We start from the raw sequence: 17,293 nt of genomic DNA on the forward strand, positions 1-17,293 counted from the left end.
CTTTTATTCTCACTGGACTGACTGACATTCTAATTAATTAATTGAACATTTACAAAGGGCTTCACACTGTGCAAACTACCAAGTCTGTTGAGGAGTTCAGTGCAGAGGGGGAGACATACAAGCAAAGGCACAGGTAGGACACGGTACGATGAGGCTAGAAGGAGGGGCTGTCGGGAGCTATGGGTGGGAGAAGGCTCCCAGAGGAAGGAAGCTGACAGAGATTTGCCAGTCAGTGAAGAGAGGAGGTGACAACATATCAAGTCTCGATGGCTGTGCGATAACAAGGCATTTCCGTGAATTTGAAAGAGTTCACAACTGCTGGAGAAGAGAGTCAAAAGGAGCTAAACATCATGGTGGTGAAGCAGGCAGGAATCATGAGGGCGGCACCAAAAGGAGTTAAGATGTTCACTGGAAGGCAGTGGGGGCCCTTGGAAGGTTTTAATCCAAAACACGAATGGCACTGTCAGATCAGAAACGCCCGTGTGGCAGTGGCACTGAAAACACATGGAGGGGGAGAGACTAAGGTGGAGAGAGCAGGTGAAAGAGTAATTCAGGGAGGAATTATTAGGTCCTGGACAAAGGCAATGGCAATAAGCATGCAGAAGACAAGGGATATTGAGAGAGATTATAAATACGGAATTGAGTGGATTTGGATGTGGGACAGGAGGGTGCCATAGATGACCCCCAGGTTTCTGGCTGGTGGATCCATTTATCCCACAAACATTTATTAAGAACTTGCCGTGTGACAGACACTATGCTAGGCCCCGGGGATATAGCAGTAAACGAATAAAATCCATGTCCCCATGGAGCTTAATTTCAGTGTTAAAATGCAGATGAGAAAGAAGAGATGCAGCGTGTCATATGGCAACAAGCATTAAGGAGAAAACGAGGTGGTCAGTAAGAAGAGGGTCACGCAGTTGTATACGGACTTCTGGGCGGCGGCTAGGTAGTAAGGGCAGTCTGGGACATGCTCGGTTTGAAATCTCTGAATGATGTCCCCTCGGGGTGTCCAGTAGACCCCTGCACTGGACCAGGAGTCTGGAGGTCAGAACAGGGATCTGGGCTGAATCTTGAAATACGGGAACTGTTAGAAGACTGGTTGCATTTTAAGTCACGAGGGTGGATGACCTTAGCCAGGAAATTATTTATACTGAGAAGATGAAGGGCCTGCAGGGGGATTCCTGGGGACCTCCAGCAATGCCAGGAAAGGCCTGGAAAGAGGCACCCAAGGACCAGAGGAGAAATGGTGAGAGGGATGAAAGGAGGAGGAGAAGAGCTAATGTCCAGGAAGCTCAGGGGCAACAATGTAGAGAAGGAAGGTGTGGTCAACACGTTAACTGCTGTGGATACAGAATAATGATTTCAAACATCTTTGGGTAAAGTGACTGTAGGGTGATGGGGGACCAGGAAAAGAGTGCTTTCAGAGGGTTGACGAGTGAAGGGGGAAGGAGGACGTAAAGAAAGTGGCTGTAAATTACTTGAGCTCGTGATATGTGGAAAGGTCAAAGTATCACGGAGGAGAGAGGGGGGAGGGAAAGGAGAGAGAGAGAGAGGGAGAGAATGAGATTAAAAGCACAGGATAAATGGAGGGATTAAATAGAGCAGGGTCCCTAAAGAGACAGAATGGATTGGGAGACCAACCCCGAGATACATGAAGGCAGCGTACAGGGAGAAATAAAGGAGGGTAGAGATGTAGATGAATTTTTAAGGATGGTAACAAATAAGGGGTAAAAAATTGAGGGACTTCTCATCTGACTTCTCCTTTCTAAAAGAGGACTCAGAGTAGCATGCTGAGATGACAGAGGGAACGGGGAGGACGAAGGGTTTGGGGAGTCGAGTTGGTTTTATACAGCTGTTGTCATCTATCTGAGGAAATGGGAGGATGGCTTAGCAGTGTCGAGAGCAGAGAACGTGCATGTGTTGTGGCATCAATTTCCACGAATGGTTTGAATGGAACACAACCACCGAATTAGGGTTTTGCAAGGAGCATCTGAAGGAAAGACCAGGAGCAAGGGAGTTAAAGGCAGTCAAAGGAGCTCAACGTCTAGGGTTTCAGAGATGAAGGAGTTCTAGGTAATGGCACAACTCAGGATGTGCCCTTAAGTGGCTGAATGATGTTGGAAACAAATGTCAATAGAATTTAGCAGATTCAGTATCTGTGAGGCTAAGTTATTGAACAGGTTAACTCCATTGGCATTGTAAGTACCCAGATTGTTCTTACGTGGTTTGTTTGCTGAGATTGCCAAAAAAAATGTTTATTGATAAAAGGAAAGTATTTTTACTTAACACTTTGGGCTTTTTAAAAAAGTATTAAAAGCTCATTATCTTCTCGAAAAAACTGGCTCATAAAATTTCTTATACCGTTCATCTCTTGCTCTTCAGATGCACCTAAATCCCAAAGAAACATAAGGAGTGAATGTCCACAGAGTTGTACAAAATGTATATCTGCTTAGTCTTTTAAACATCAGTCTATTGACCTGAATGGTCAGGGGGCAGTTAAAGTGCTGGTGCCTTTACGTGCTTATCAAAGTGGTGGGTATATCGTTATGCTTCCATGATGTGCTACTGCACGCACCATGCACCATAATCTTTTGGTTGGCTTTAGGAAGGAGTGAAATTTCCAATGAGAACATATGGTTTGGCGAGTTAAAAAGTGATACATGTGATAGCTCCCTTGATAGCAAATTCAGAATGTATTTGCTTTAAAAAGAAAAGGAGGATAATTCCAGATGAAAGGAAATTAAGATTGGAGGTACAGATAAAGAGACCTTTAAAAATGGAGGTGGCAGTCGCCTGCATCCTCTGTCTCCAGATGGTAGGTTGATTTAACTGTGTTTCCTGACAGCCTGTGGGGGCAATATCTACATCCACGATGCGGATTCTGCTGGATACGTAACCTCCCCCAACCACCCCAGCAATTATCCACAGCACGCTGACTGCAGCTGGCTCATAGCTGCTCCTCCGGGGAAGCTCATAAGGCTGCAGTTTGAAGATCAATTCAATGTCGAAGTAACACCCAAGTAGGTCACCTCCGTTTAATTTTCCTCCTACCCAGAGTTAGTATTTTTCAGCTGTCACATCTCAGAACAATTTCCTTCTTCTTCGCTCAGCAGCATATACGGCAAAGGAAATCTAGGGACGGGGAAGGGAAATGCTTAACACCTGGAGCTTGAAAACCTTGCCTGCCGGACACTCACCCATCAGCTGAGCAGATGGTGTAAACAGACACTGTCCCTCCTGACCCTGTGCACATCCTCCGAGAGACACGGAGGGTGGCTGTCTGAGATTTATATTATCCGCTCTTCCTCCCACAGGAAAAAGAGAGTGTCTCTGGTAGACGAATATTTATTCGGCCAGCCCCATACTCAGTGTCATAAATGATAAAGTATCTGTTTAACAAATAGAAATTTGTGACACCCGGGGTCACCAGTGTCAGAAACAGGACGAAAGCAAGGACAATACGATTTCCCAATCTCTGTTTAGTAAGAATCTTTAAAGATTACAAACCAGAGGGTTTGTCTGACTATGTTGAACACAGATGGAATAACTACCTAGATTGAAAAAAATCTGTATCTTTCTCTTTATTTAACAAACATGTGTGTACATCCACATGAATGCGTGCAGGGTGCAAAGCTTAGGTATGAGAGCTTTTGCTTTCCAGTTCTGGACTCCTGATATAATGCCACTCTCCCCTCACTGAGCATTAATTGGCTGGTTGACTTTCTCAAGAAATACTGGGTAAATACTTGTCCCCTTTTAGGGACACGGAAAATTCCAGCTGAGATTCTCCCTTAGCCCCGGTTACATAGCTATCAAGAGAGAGTTCACCTTTGTCATGTGAAATGTGTCATAACATCGTGTGAAACAAAATCCTTGTGTTTTGACATTCCTAGGGGTTGATTCGAGAGTGATCTTTACATTTCTAAGACCGACAGAATATGGAAGGCGAGTACATATTCTTCATTGTGGTACATGTAAAACCTGTCTTTTTCAGCTACAAACTGGAGTGTATAATTCAGAAAAATATCATATGGCATTTTGAAGTGACACACCACCGACACTGACTCTGTCATAGTGTCTACGCTGTGTTGTGTACATAGCGCTACAGAAATGACGATTTAATAATGCCCTTGGAGAAAGTGAAATCTTTATTATCAAAATATGTCAAAGCCATAGACTTTGCAAACTAAACAGAATTTTCTTTCCACTGTAGCTGTACGTCCAGTTACCTTGAGTTGCGAGACGGTGCTGATTCAAATGCACCGATGCTTTCCAAGTTCTGTGGAGCTTCTCTGCCCGCCAGTCAGTTGTCCTCAGGAGAGCTGATGTATTTGAGATTCCGGTCTGACAGCAGCCCCACTCACGTGGGATTCAAGGCCAAGTATTCCATAGGTAACAACATTTTTATATTCAATAAGAAAGTAGTGACAGAATAATTGCATTAAAACTTTTGAAATGATCATGCCATTTTTAAAGAAGCCTTTCTATCTGCCTAATTTTCACAGTTATTTTAATGATAGAAATAAGTTAGGAATGTGAATGTTTAAAACCACAAAGTCATTTATCAATTTTAATTTTTACTTTAATTTCCATTTAAAAATACTCTTTTTAGTAAACTTGAATATTTTGTATTTTTCCCTAACTTGTTAGTGAAAAACATATCCAGTTAAATTCTTGTTTCTTCCTCTTGTCGTGAAATATGTACAATATTAAAATGTAAAACTCTTTAGTAATCAAATAACTATTTTTAGAACAGTGACTTTGACCTCCTCAACATTAATAGATAATTGAGATGTTGTTTCCCCCAAGTGTCTAGCGCCAGGTCATTCATTCAACGTTTTGATTTCCTTCCTTTAAAAAATGAGTAATAAATAATGCATTCTGAAGATTCACTACAATATGGTCACAATTACATAGAATTTAGTATCTGTTGGGTCTGAACACTAACCAAACATATTTAATGCGTTCAAAACTTGAAAAGCCTAGTTGTAACAATATTTAACCTACACCATGGGTCATTTTATAGCCTGAGGCAAATTGTATATAATTCAATCTCCCACATCCAGCTGATAAGAAATAATTGGATAGTAATTTTCAAGGCCCTGAGATACCCATTACTACAGTAACCCGTTTATTTGATAAACCAGAAATGGTAGGCATGACTAATCGACCACAGCATTGTTTTTAGCTGAGCTAGGACTTAGTCTACAGAATCACTGACACAGGGTACTAGGCAGGCCCTTATCGATCTCTCAGTTAGTTCTGGAATGAAACCTACTTGCAGCTAATAGCTCTTACATAGTGTCCCAAGAGAATTCATGAGCCGTTACAGAATATGCCATTCAACATCTTTCCGTCTTCCCTTTCCCATTATTAGATTGGACTTGTGGTATCATTTCTCTGTACACCAATAGCAGATTTCATTTCATACCTTTTCAGTATTTTTAAAACTTCAGTTCATGTTCACTTGGCACCTAAAAGCTTTTAAAGGTGCTGGTTGAATTAAAAAAAAGAAAACCTGTGATAGAATATTGCTCTTTTTCTGCAGCCGAGTGTGGAGGAAGGGTGACAGGGCAAAGTGGAGTCATTGAAAGCAGCGGGTACCCAACGCTTCCGTATGCAGACGACTTGTTCTGTGAGTGGCATCTCCAGGGACCCTTGGGACATTATCTCACCATCCGCTTTGAAGGCTTTAGCCTTCAGGATTCATCTGGCTGTGAACGAGACTTCGTGGAGATCTGGGAAAACCACACGTCTGGTCAGTGAGATATGTCTGCTGTCTTTTGGGGTTATCTATTTTCACAGGTTACTCACTCAGCCTCTGAAATTTCCTCACTTCCAAGTAAGGCAAGACTTTTTTTTTTTTGCGGTGAAGTGCAGATCAGTCAGTTCTGGACAGTGCCAGGTTTTCTCTCCCTCGGTTCTTAGCCCTGAAACAGTGGTGCCCAAAGCCCCGGTGTCATTAAATAGCTTATCCTGAGACCACACTGAGAGAGCACTGTGTCCGGAAGGCACCCTCTTCCAGGGAGACCTTCCAGGGCCACGCTCAGATGTTTGAGGGGCATCCTGTAAGGTAAGGAGGGAAACGGTAACATACCCTGGAAATATTATGAGGCGGATGCTTGTCACTCTGTCGCCTTGGACCACTTCACTGACCACATGGGCAGCCTTCCTCGTTGTGCTGCTGCCCTCGGCTCTGATTGGTTGCTGTTTTTGTTACACTTCCTCATATACTTGAATATATTGATTTTTATTCATGTTTGACCTGCTTCTCTTGCCAGAGGTCACCATTTCTTCCTGGCCAGGGTCTTACCTATTATTATCTTTTTCTTCGTACATGCAGAATTTCTCAAGTGGAGGTGAAATGAAATCAATCACCTGGACATATAAATACTTAATTATTTGACTCTCACAGGTAATCTATTGGGCAGGTACTGTGGGAACACCATTCCTGACAGCATAGATACTTCTGGCAATGTCGCTTTGGTCAGGTTTGTCACAGACGGCTCTCTCACTGCCTCAGGATTCAGACTGCGGTTTGACTCCAGCGTGGAAGGTATGTTCTTTGATTCATTTTATATATATATATATATAAAATTGAGCACCTACATTGGATAGACACTCCTCTTAGGCAGTGGTGTGACAATAACTAAACAAAGACACCGTGACCCTTGTCTTCCTGGGCCTTACTAGTTTAGCGGAGAGGCAGACATTAATCAAATAGTCACACCAATAGATGAAAAATCACAACTGCAATCAGTGCTACAAAGGAACGGATCTAATGCTGTGAGGGGTGTCAGGAGGTGAGAGCCGCGTTCCTCATCTTAAGAAAGCCAGTCTGTTGGTGCTCGAGTCACTCAGAATTTGCATTCCAAATTCCCTGACAAGCTCGGGTGAAATAAAGATCTTGTCTTGAAAAAACTGGATGATGACTTTAGCCCTCTGATTTTCCTGACTCTGACGATTACTGCACTTACTGGACTCTCATATTTCTTGGGCCATGATGACAAAAGGCTGCCAGTGAACTACCGTCTATGGAAGCAGAGGTTAAACATTGAATATCAGAGATAGTCCTTGTGTACATACAGTGATAAATAAGAGCACTGATTTTGTCTAGTGGGACAATAAAAAAAAATGCTTTACTTTTGAGAACATTCCTTATAGGATTGGATTGGAAGTTTTCTTAGGTTTTTGGGTTTTGTTTTCTTCTCTCTCTTTCTTCCCCCCCCCCCGCCTTCAGCATGTGGTGGGGATCTCCAGGGCCCTGCTGGGACCTTCACTTCTCCCAACTACCTGAACCCCAATCCTCATGGCTGGATGTGTGAATGGAGAATCACTGTGCAGGAAGGACAGCGGGTCACCCTCACTTTTGACAACCTGAGGCTAGAAGACCATCCATTCTGCAGCAGTGAGCATGTGACAGTAAGTGTCCCCTGCTGTTAGGAATATTATAGTCCATTGTTTAAGGAGTTTATTGACCCATAAATCACAGTCAGAAAACTAGGTCAGGAATATTCCCCTCCGTGCAACTGTATCTCACACAAATTCTAAGTATTTTAGGTAGAGCAAAGTCACAATAAATGTTTGCCATAATTTTTATAAAAGCTGTTTTAAGAGACTGTTAGTTGTCTCAACCTCTATCAGGGTCATAGGCAGGATAAATTTTCAAGCAAATGATCATTACACATGGAAAAACCTGCGTAAACCGAAAAGTTAAGCCTATGGTTGGGACCAGAGTCACAGGACAAGCCACCACCAAAGGTTGTAAGCAGATGGGTGGTCCTGCATAATTACCATTCTCTGCTGGTTGTGCCGAGTGACTCCTCTGGAAGACCAAGGTCGACTGTCTTCCAGGTTGCCGAGCCCATGCTTTGAGATTATACCCTCAGTATAATCTCAAATACTATATTTGAGTATAATATTATATTTAAGTATAAGTATAATACCCTTAGTATTCTTAGCTTCCCTTAGCAAAAGAAAGCTAATGAAATCCGTGAGTGGTAACTGTGAACGACAGATACACATATGTTTATACTGTATTAACTGTAGACGAATATTAGTATATTCTCCACCCAACTTGCCGTTTCTCCAGTCTTTGTTATCTCAGTAAATAACTGTTCCAAACTTCTGGTTGCTCAGGTCCAAAGCCTTGATGTCTGTTTTGGAGTTCTTTCTTTCACATCCTTAAACTGTACCCATAAGCAAGCTCGCTCGGCTAGATCTTTGCAAGAGATCCAGAATCTAACTACTTCTCACTACATCCACTGCGACCGCCATCACCACTCATTTAGATTTATTTTAGTAACTTCCAACTGGTCTCCACTTCCACCCTTGTCTCTCTGCATCTCGACACAGCAGCCAGTGTGATGGGTTTAAACCTAAATCAGACCATGAGGCTTTCCTTGAAAAGCCTCTAATGGCTTCTTTTCTCACTCAGAGGGAAGTCCCACATCTTCATAATGGCCCAACTGGACTTACATTATCTGCTGCCCCTTCCTTCTTCTACCCATGTGTCTTATCTCAAACCCCCCTCCTCTTTTGCTCACTAGGACCCAACCACACTGACCTCTTTTCTTTTCTGTTCCTTGACTGACTACCCTAAGATGCACCCACAAGCACTTCCCATGTCCGGTTGCCTCTGTCAATGGGATAAAGGCCATTGATCGTGGTTTTGCACATATTCCATTAGCCTTTTAGTTGTGAATAATCCGTTTTGATTCTGGCAGTGTGTTGCCCATTCCTGTTTTTAGAATTATTGAAATACTTGTCACTTTCTGTTTCCTTATGCATTACTTCATGGTTTGGAATCAGAGGGATAATTTGAATCCCAATTTTATTACTACTGGCTCTTTGAATTTTGGCAAATTGCATAATCGTTCTGAATTCTAGTGTCTTAATCTGGAAAACAGGGGTAATATTATATGTCTGAGAGGTTGTGTTGCTAATTGGATAAGGTAATCCCAGTGGGTTATTAGCAGAGTCTGGCGTTTTGTCCATGCTCAGTAAATGATAGGAAGCTCTGTGTCCTGTCCTATGAGCCGGAAGTCACTTTAAACCAGAAGCCCCCGAAGAACAAAATTTAATGATCAATTACAGTAAATAAAAAAGCGTACAGCTTTTGTTATGGAATACATTACCCTTGTCCGTAGCTCTTAGTGTCATACTCTGCCTCATTATTTCTAATCGTAAGCCATTCGAGGCCTTCTTAGAAACAGGGCTATCACTCGCTCAATCTATTATTGTTTAGTTACTTCTGGATCTTTCTTGAGCTGTGCTAAAGTATTCCCTTGGTTTTGTAAAGAAGCGGAATAACATTTTGCCAATTGTCATAGCTATGTGCATAACTGGAGTTGTTTAATATTTTGGAGTCCACAATACTCTAATCCATTTTAAAAAATTCAAACCAGAAAGAAAATTGAAGCTTTGAATGCATGACTAATTAGGAAAGAACTATTATATTGAGATTGATTTTTTAAATTACTTGGGTGGGAGGGAAGTCCAAGAGGGAGGGGATATATGTATACGTATAGCTGATTCACTTCGTTGTACAGCAGAAACTAACACATTGTAAAACAATTATACTCCAATAAAAAAAATGGCATTTAAAAATATTTGAGTTCTGGGGCTTCCCTGGTGGCGCAGTGGTTGAGAGTCCACCTGCCGATGCAGGGGACAGGGGTCCGTGCCCCGGTCTGGGAGGATCCCACATGCCACGGAGCAGCTGGGCCCGTGAGCCATGGCCGCTGGGCCTGCGCGTCCGGAGCCTGTGCTCCGCAGCGGGAGGGGCCACAACAGTGAGAGGCCCGCGTACCGAAAAAAAAAAAAAAAAAATTGAGTTCTTCTGTACTTCAGATCATCAGAGATTAACATTTAAGCCTTCTTTCCAAATATCAAAGGTCCTGATGGATTGTTAAACAAAATTGTTCCCCAGTGAACTCTGTGAACTAAGATGTGAGCGTGTTGGCATAGCTTCTTTACATTTTGATGACAGTTTCCAGTTGCAAAGAGCACAGCGGTTTTTCACTTGTCACCACATGGCAGGAGGGCATGACTGCAATACTTCCATTTTAGTGCAATGACCCTGAGGCCACAAAATGTGCTCCAGGTAACATGGTGGCTTGTGGCACTGGGCTAAGTGCCCATACTGTTAAGTAATTCATTTTAGCACAGAGTTTTCTTAGAAGGAATTGTGTCTGGTCTGGGAACGTAACCTCCTAGGAAATAGTCAGATGGACTGTGTCTAAAGGTTAAACTATTTTTTCCGACAGGTATTTAATGGCATTAGAAGTAACTCACCCCAGCTAGAGAAACTGTGTAGCAGCATGAATGGTACCAATGAGATCAAATCTTCGGGAAATACAATGAAGGTTGTTTATTTCACTGATGGATCCAGGCCATATGGAGGCTTCTCTGCCTCCTATACGTCCAGTGAAGACGCAGGTAATAGAGGATGTTACAAATACACCTGTGTTATCGTCTGCGCTGCAGGTGTCCCACAGCTACTGCCGACAGCAGTGGAGCCATGAATGTCCCCTTTAGAGATCAAAGTCACACCTCGGATCTTCCACAAAAGACAAACATAACCAGATAGAAAACCCAACCACAAAACCCCCAAAACAGAAGACAGAAACCTCTAGTTTTGGAAAGAAAACTGCTGTTGTGAATTAGAAAATTTAGAAAATGCTGTTAGAAGAGCTTCTAGCTCAGTTCCATGCAGTGTCGCCATAATAGTTGGTTGCCAGTCCCGCAGCCCTTGGGCAACTCTTTTATCCTGGAAGAGGATAACTACCTCTTGAGGGGCAGCTTACTCCCGGAGAGTAAGTAAAGTAATTGAAGACACACGGATTTTATTGTTTCTTAGGCATCCATCCATCCTTATACAGATTTCCAGCGTACGTGACTGAGGGGTTCACATACGATACAGAGCGTTTAAAATTAGCAAGATGTGGCCTTTCTATTGTAAATATCCTCCTACTTTCTGGATTGTTGTTATTATCTAAGAGCTTTAAAATTTAGGAAGAGTGGAACTGAATATTTTTTTAAGACCTTTAAGTTATTTCATTGATACAGGGAGCATTCGTTCCCTATTAAAAGGGAGCCAATTCATTGGAATGCCAATGTTATATTATCTGTTTTATCCAATTAAATTCGCGGGTCAGGTGGAAGATTGCCAAACAGTAGCCATCGGGACCACCATTATATTTAGATATTGCTCTAAATTAAATGTTAATGAACAACAGGCTCACATTAGGAGATACTGACACATAGCCAAACCCCACCCACCTAATCTACATCTTCAGGAAAATAAAGAAGCTGCTTATTTTTGTACATCTTTCTTTCTAAATCCACAGAAACCACTTCTGTAGGCGGCATGAGGAGGCAGCCCCCCACCCACAGCCCTGACCTGACTTCATCTAGAGAAACAAATCAAAGCAATAAGAAGCTGCTGTGGTTGCTGTAGTTATTTTTTTCTGTCTTCTTTGTATCTTCTGCTATGGCATGGATCTGACAACTACTTTCTCTGTTGCCTTCTGTTTTCTTAGTGTGTGGTGGGTCCCTTACAAATTCCGTTGTGGGAAACTTTACTTCTCCTGGCTACGATGGAGTCAGTAATTACTCAAGAAACCTAAACTGCGAATGGACGCTCAGCAATCCACACCAGGGAAACTCCTCCATTTACATTCATTTTGAGGATTTTTACCTAGAAAGTCACCAGGACTGTCAGTTTGATGTCCTTGAGTTCCGAGCGGGTGAGTCCAATCAAGGAGCACGTTCTCCCATTCACCTGCAGCCTTCTTATGGCTGGAGGCCACCAGCAATGAAGGGAGACAAAGGGCTGTAAATGTATGTATTGTATATAAGATCCAGAAGAACATTGTTCAGACAAAGCCATCATTCTGCACGTGCCCAGCTGGGGACAACATGCCCTATAAACAAGGAATGAGATGGATCAGTGTTTTCAGCTAGACCCTATGTCTCAGTTGATGTGACATTTACCCAGGAGAGGTTCTGGTTTGTCTTTGCTCTGTTAATGAGTTCAAGTGGTCCCTTCAACTCTCATCTACTCAAGACTTCTTTCTTCAGAGACTAGAACGTAACATGGTCAGAATGTGTGCTGGTGGTTTCCTGAATTTATAGGATTCACAGAAGAGGCCGTGGAATTCTCCTTGGGCCTTAGAAGTCTAAAGAAACTTCGCAATGCATTAAACGGAAAAGCACATAGAAGCTGGTTAGGAAATTATCCCCGAAGCAGTCAAGTTTGTCTTTGTTTTCATAATAGAAATGGATTGAGCTATACCTGGTAAACTATAATCATCTTAAGAATTTTTTAAAAACCTGCATTCATGGCTGATAAATCCATTTTAGTTCTTTTCTATAGTGGAAGCACAAGTTATCCATTGAATTGTCCCCAGTGTTACATTGGCACTCTTTTCCCCCTAAAGAAAAAAAAAAAGAGGGAGAAAAGTAACAGTATATCAATATGTCAGCTATGCTGTCTAAGGCTCACTGGGTTCCATGTTATTGCAAAATTTAAAGAAAAGGAGGCTGAACGCAAATGCAGTTTGCTGGTGACAATGTACTGGGGCAACTGTAGAAATTGATGCTGGCTTTGGGAACATGGGGGGCAGAAAGAGAATTTGATAAAGTTTATGGTCACAGACCAACTGCCTCAGCAGAAGAATCATCTGGCCTCTTGGAGGTAGATGAACCTAGAAAAGGCTTATGAGGGAAATGGAAGTTGTAGTTTGAGAATGTTTTGCATGGGATTCTGATAAATCCTCAGCCCCTCTGCTTAGTTCAAAACCACTGGCTTATAGAATCAAACAGAGCAGCTGTCTATCAAATTTCATTCAGTTAAATGCAATCTTCTCTCGATTCCCTCATTTTAGAGACAGTTAGAATACTATGTTTTGTTGACTTTTAAGGTCAGTGATGTTGTCTGACAGACTAAACAGTGAGGAGATAAGTGTGAGCAATAAATGATCATCAAATTACTGGGAAAATAATATTCACAAAAATAGCTCCAAGTCTGATAGTTCTTAGCTTGAGTATGGAATATCCCATTCATTTTAGTTGATTAAATACAGTGAAGAAATTATTAAAATTTTAGGTAATTATCACTTTTATCTTGCTGATGTATTTTGTCACTATTAGTATTGTGTTTTTTACTCCTTAAAAAAAAAAAAAAGCACAGCCAGAAGTTTTTTTTAAAGTTTTTTAACAGTTGTGTCTCTGTTTAGATATGCTAAACAATAATTATGAAAACATGAATTGGAACAAAATGACACCTATGATAGAGAAAGAGGCCCATACCAAAAAAAGCATTCTTTTTTACCCATTGGAGGCACTCTTTCCTTTGTAGTTGAGAAAGATAGAAAGGAGGTTTGTGAAATGTCTGCTATTAAACCAGAATTTAAATGTGCATCAATGTAATAGCTTAAATTTTTTTTAATTATTTTTTCCTACTGAATTCATTGGATATATTTTTCAAAAGATATATATATGGTGACACTGGTGTGTTATTCTGCTCAGGTAATGCTGACGGGCTTCCAATATGGAGACTTTGTGGAGCTTCAGAACCTAGCATGCCACTGGTTATACCTTATCCTCAGGTATGGATACACTTTGTCACCAATGAACGTGTAGAACATGTTGGATTCCATGCACAGTATTCCTTTACAGGTAAGACTTATGATAAGCTCTCCAACTCCGGCAATAACATAATACATAAATTTTTTAATGACATTTTCCATAAAGATCTCACATATATTTTGTTAGATGTATTTCTAGGTTTATTTATTGGTTTTGTTGGCAGTGTCAATGAGGCATTTTTAATTATACTTTCTAGCTGGTTGTTGCCTATATCTAGGAATTTTTAAATTTTAATACATCAAACTTTAGCCCACAGATCTTGCTAGACTCTTATTAGTTTTAGTATTTTGTCTGTAAATTACCTGTGGTTTTTCTGTGTAAACAGTCATATCTTCTGCAAATTGATAGCAATTGTTCTCTTTCAATCCCAATTCTTGATTTCTTTTTCTTGTCTTATTTCACTAGCTAAGGCCACCATCATAATGTCAAATGCAAGGGATGACAGCATCTTGTTTCTGACCTTAATGTGAATGCCTGTAACATTTCATTGTCAAATATACTGGCTTCTCGTAGGTTTTCAATAAATACTCCTTATCACATTAAAGGAAGTCTCTTCAATTCATGGTGTACAAAAAGTTTTTTTTTTTTTTTTACTGTCAGATTTTGGCAAATGGTTTTTCTGCATCTATTGAGATGATCCTATTTTTCCCTACTTTAATGTGTCAATGTGAAAAATTGTATTAAAAGATTTTTCTCTTGTTAAACCATCCTTTCATTTCTGGGATAGACCCTACTTGGCCATCATGTGTATTTTGGACATATTACTAAACAAAATTTGCTAATGTTTTGTGCTAGATTTGTATCTGTGACATTCAGTTTGTACCTGAAAATTCAGCTGAAGACAGACAGTACTCCTCCTTGCTGCTTCTCTGGGCCATTAGAGTTTTTCTAGTCCATCTCACTAATATGGCAGTCTTTTTAGATTCTGAACTTTATGTAAAAGCCCTTGCTTTTGTGGAGGTCAAAGGCCATATGTTCTCTTTTTGTCTGATCATCAAACCTCAAACCACAACTCCTGGGGCCCACATCTTGATTCTATATCCTCTTCGACCGACACACTCAGTTTAAGATACCCCTTGGAATTTGAGTACATTTATTGTTTATAGTTCTTAGAGATCTCCTTTCTTTCCATTAAGTTGGACTATGAATCAAATATATTTTGGTTATAATTTTATTTAACATTTCTTTGTGTTATAACCAAATGGTTGGTTGGAGAAAAGAGTGAGATTGATTGTCTATTCAGTCAACCATGTTGCCAGCTGGTTTTTCTTTCTCAGATTGAAAGAAAAGAGTCAGATTTCAGGAAGCAGTATTATTTGTGTGGAACATCAGACCATACCATGCTTTAGAAATGTATCCATGTTTCAACTTGCTATACTAATGTACACTTTGATAGCTGATTACAATATATGTGCTTGTTGTCAAACGACAAAGTCTTTAGTTACGGTACTCATCATATTCTTCAAGCTTACATTTATTTTCACAGGCCTAGTGTTTTTAAGAAAGGCAATGTTCTTTACTTTGTCCCTAGCGCATTTACTGTCAGTTCTATGCTCATCTAATTATTCTCCATTTATGCTTCAGATAATCTTCCTTCTCCTTTGTATCAAACTTGAGCCTGCCTTCACTGTGTGATTCCACTGGATTAACACTATATGGGATTCTGTTTATTTCTAATCTTCCATCTAGTTTTACTTGCTTTCGTACAATTTCATCTATTTATTCATTTATTGTCCTTTTTTAAAATCATAAAGTACGATGGCTATAAGTAGTATTTACTTTGGCTTTACAGAATTTGGTGGTTTTTTTCCTTTCTTATTTAGAAGTTTACAATCTAATTTCAGACTGTGGTGGAGTACAGATAGGTGAGAGTGGAGTGATCTCAAGCCCCAACTATCCAGCCTCTTACGACAGTTTGACCCACTGTTCTTGGTTGTTGGAAGCCCCACAAGGCCACACCATCACTGTGAGTTTTGATTAGTGGGTAAAATAATTCTGAAATTATACAACAAAAGTACCATGTCCTGTGTGGAAACAGAGTTCTTTTAATAAGCAAGTGATTAGAATAGGCTTTGATCCAGGTCATCTTCTCCCTAAAATTCTCTGATTAGCGTATATACATTGGCATCTACAAGTTTACAACTAATGAAGAATGAAACATCTTTCATTCTTTTTCAAGCACAGGAGAAGCTCTCTATAGAAGACAGTTCCCCATCCAGAAAAGAGATGTATTTATATTCTTGATATGAGTTGCCATCCCAGCCCAGGGGACTGAGGATGACCCTAATGACTCCCGTTCTGGGAGAAATATCCCTTCTCAAAATTTCCAAGAGAAACTTCAATAAGAAAAAAATAGAGGGGGACAAGGGAGAATGAAATAAGAGACATAAATACAAAATTATATAAATTAAAACAAAATAAAAGGGTGTGTAAGGACTTCAGTCGAACTCTACGTAGATAGGCTCACTTACAGCTCAGAGTGTTTCCTCATTTCTTCCCTTTTCTCCTGCAGCTGACATTCAGTGATTTTGACATTGAAGCCCATTCAACCTGTGCTTGGGACGCTGTCACAGTCAGAAACGGTGGTTCCCCTGGATCACCCATCATAGGACACTACTGTGGAAATTCAAACCCCAGGACAATCCAGTCGGGTTCCAACCAGCTGGTGGTGATTTTTAACACGGACCATTCGGTGCAAAATGGTGGCTTTTATGCTACATGGAACACAGAAACTTTGGGTAAAAGAAAGAAACATTCTCTGCGCTTACTGTCTTTTATCATCGATGTATTTTTAAAATTTATTACCTAGCCCAACAAGTATACATTTTGTACCTACTCTCTGTCAGACTCAATTCTAAATGTTTACACATGACATCTCATGAAGCAACCTTGTAAGGAAGACACAGTATCAGTGCACATTTTCTCCACTTGCATGGGTGGAAACAGGAGAAATGGGTGGATAATTTGCCCAGCTCGTGGAGCTGACGATCAGCAGAGTCAAGATTTGAATGAAGACAGCAGAGCCCAGAAACTTTGATCTTAATACTTCACCGTGCTGTCTCCACAGGCAAAGGGCCATGGTACAACTAGGGAATCACAAGTAATAGAAAATATTTGTTGGAATCACAAGTAGTTGAACATATTTGGACCATGGAGGCAGAATGCTGAGTGGTGAGCTGAGGGCAGGAAAATAAGTAGTCCATATCCTGGAGAGCCTTGGCTTCTATATTATCCCTCGAGCAGTGGGGAGCTATCTGAAGAGTTCTGAGCAGCAAAGTGACAAGATAAGATTTGTGACTTAGAATGAATGCTCTGTATGGGGCAAAACATGATAGATTCTATTTCAAAAGATTACTTGTTGTACCTGCAAACTATGACATTTCATGGAAATTTCATTTCATGGAAATTCCCAGAAAATATAAGCCTTGCATTGGACACTTTTGTCAGGATCTCATCATAGTCTTGCAGCATCACACAGGGCAGTTATTTCTAGAAGAGTCAGGTGTTTGGGGAGCTCTCTGAGTGCTGCTGAAGCAGAGGGGAGCTGAGGTGAACCATTGGTTTTCCAAGGGTTTAAAAGCAAAAGATACAGGGAATACTCTTTAACTTCATTTTGTTTTGAGTTCATATTTTTTTTTCT

General features: G+C 40.7%; 1 protein-coding gene across 4 annotated transcripts in view; it reads left to right on the forward strand.

Annotated features, from left to right (window-relative positions):
* Positions 1-17,293, forward strand: part of CUBN (cubilin) — a 264,461-nt gene that overhangs the window by 179,400 nt on the left and 67,768 nt on the right. For all 4 annotated transcript variants that reach the window (XR_003795949.1, XM_029238289.1, XM_029238291.1 and 1 more), the window contains exons 44-53: positions 2,846-3,020; positions 4,214-4,392; positions 5,549-5,758; positions 6,416-6,556; positions 7,241-7,422; positions 10,269-10,440; positions 11,544-11,750; positions 13,534-13,683; positions 15,498-15,619; positions 16,166-16,391. Coding sequence is in view for 3 of the 4 variants with exons in the window: in XM_029238289.1 (XP_029094122.1) it covers positions 2,846-3,020; positions 4,214-4,392; positions 5,549-5,758; positions 6,416-6,556; positions 7,241-7,422; positions 10,269-10,440; positions 11,544-11,750; positions 13,534-13,683; positions 15,498-15,619; positions 16,166-16,391 (1,764 nt within the window). In the remaining variant the exon portion in view is untranslated. The remainder of the gene's footprint in view (positions 1-2,845; positions 3,021-4,213; positions 4,393-5,548; positions 5,759-6,415; positions 6,557-7,240; positions 7,423-10,268; positions 10,441-11,543; positions 11,751-13,533; positions 13,684-15,497; positions 15,620-16,165; positions 16,392-17,293) is intronic.

The sequence above is a fragment of the Monodon monoceros genome, unplaced genomic scaffold (genome assembly GCF_005190385.1).
Source record: "Monodon monoceros isolate NGI ecotype Baffin Bay Population unplaced genomic scaffold, NGI_Narwhal_1 Super_Scaffold_21, whole genome shotgun sequence".
In the NCBI taxonomy this organism is placed as follows: Eukaryota; Metazoa; Chordata; class Mammalia; order Artiodactyla; family Monodontidae; genus Monodon; species Monodon monoceros.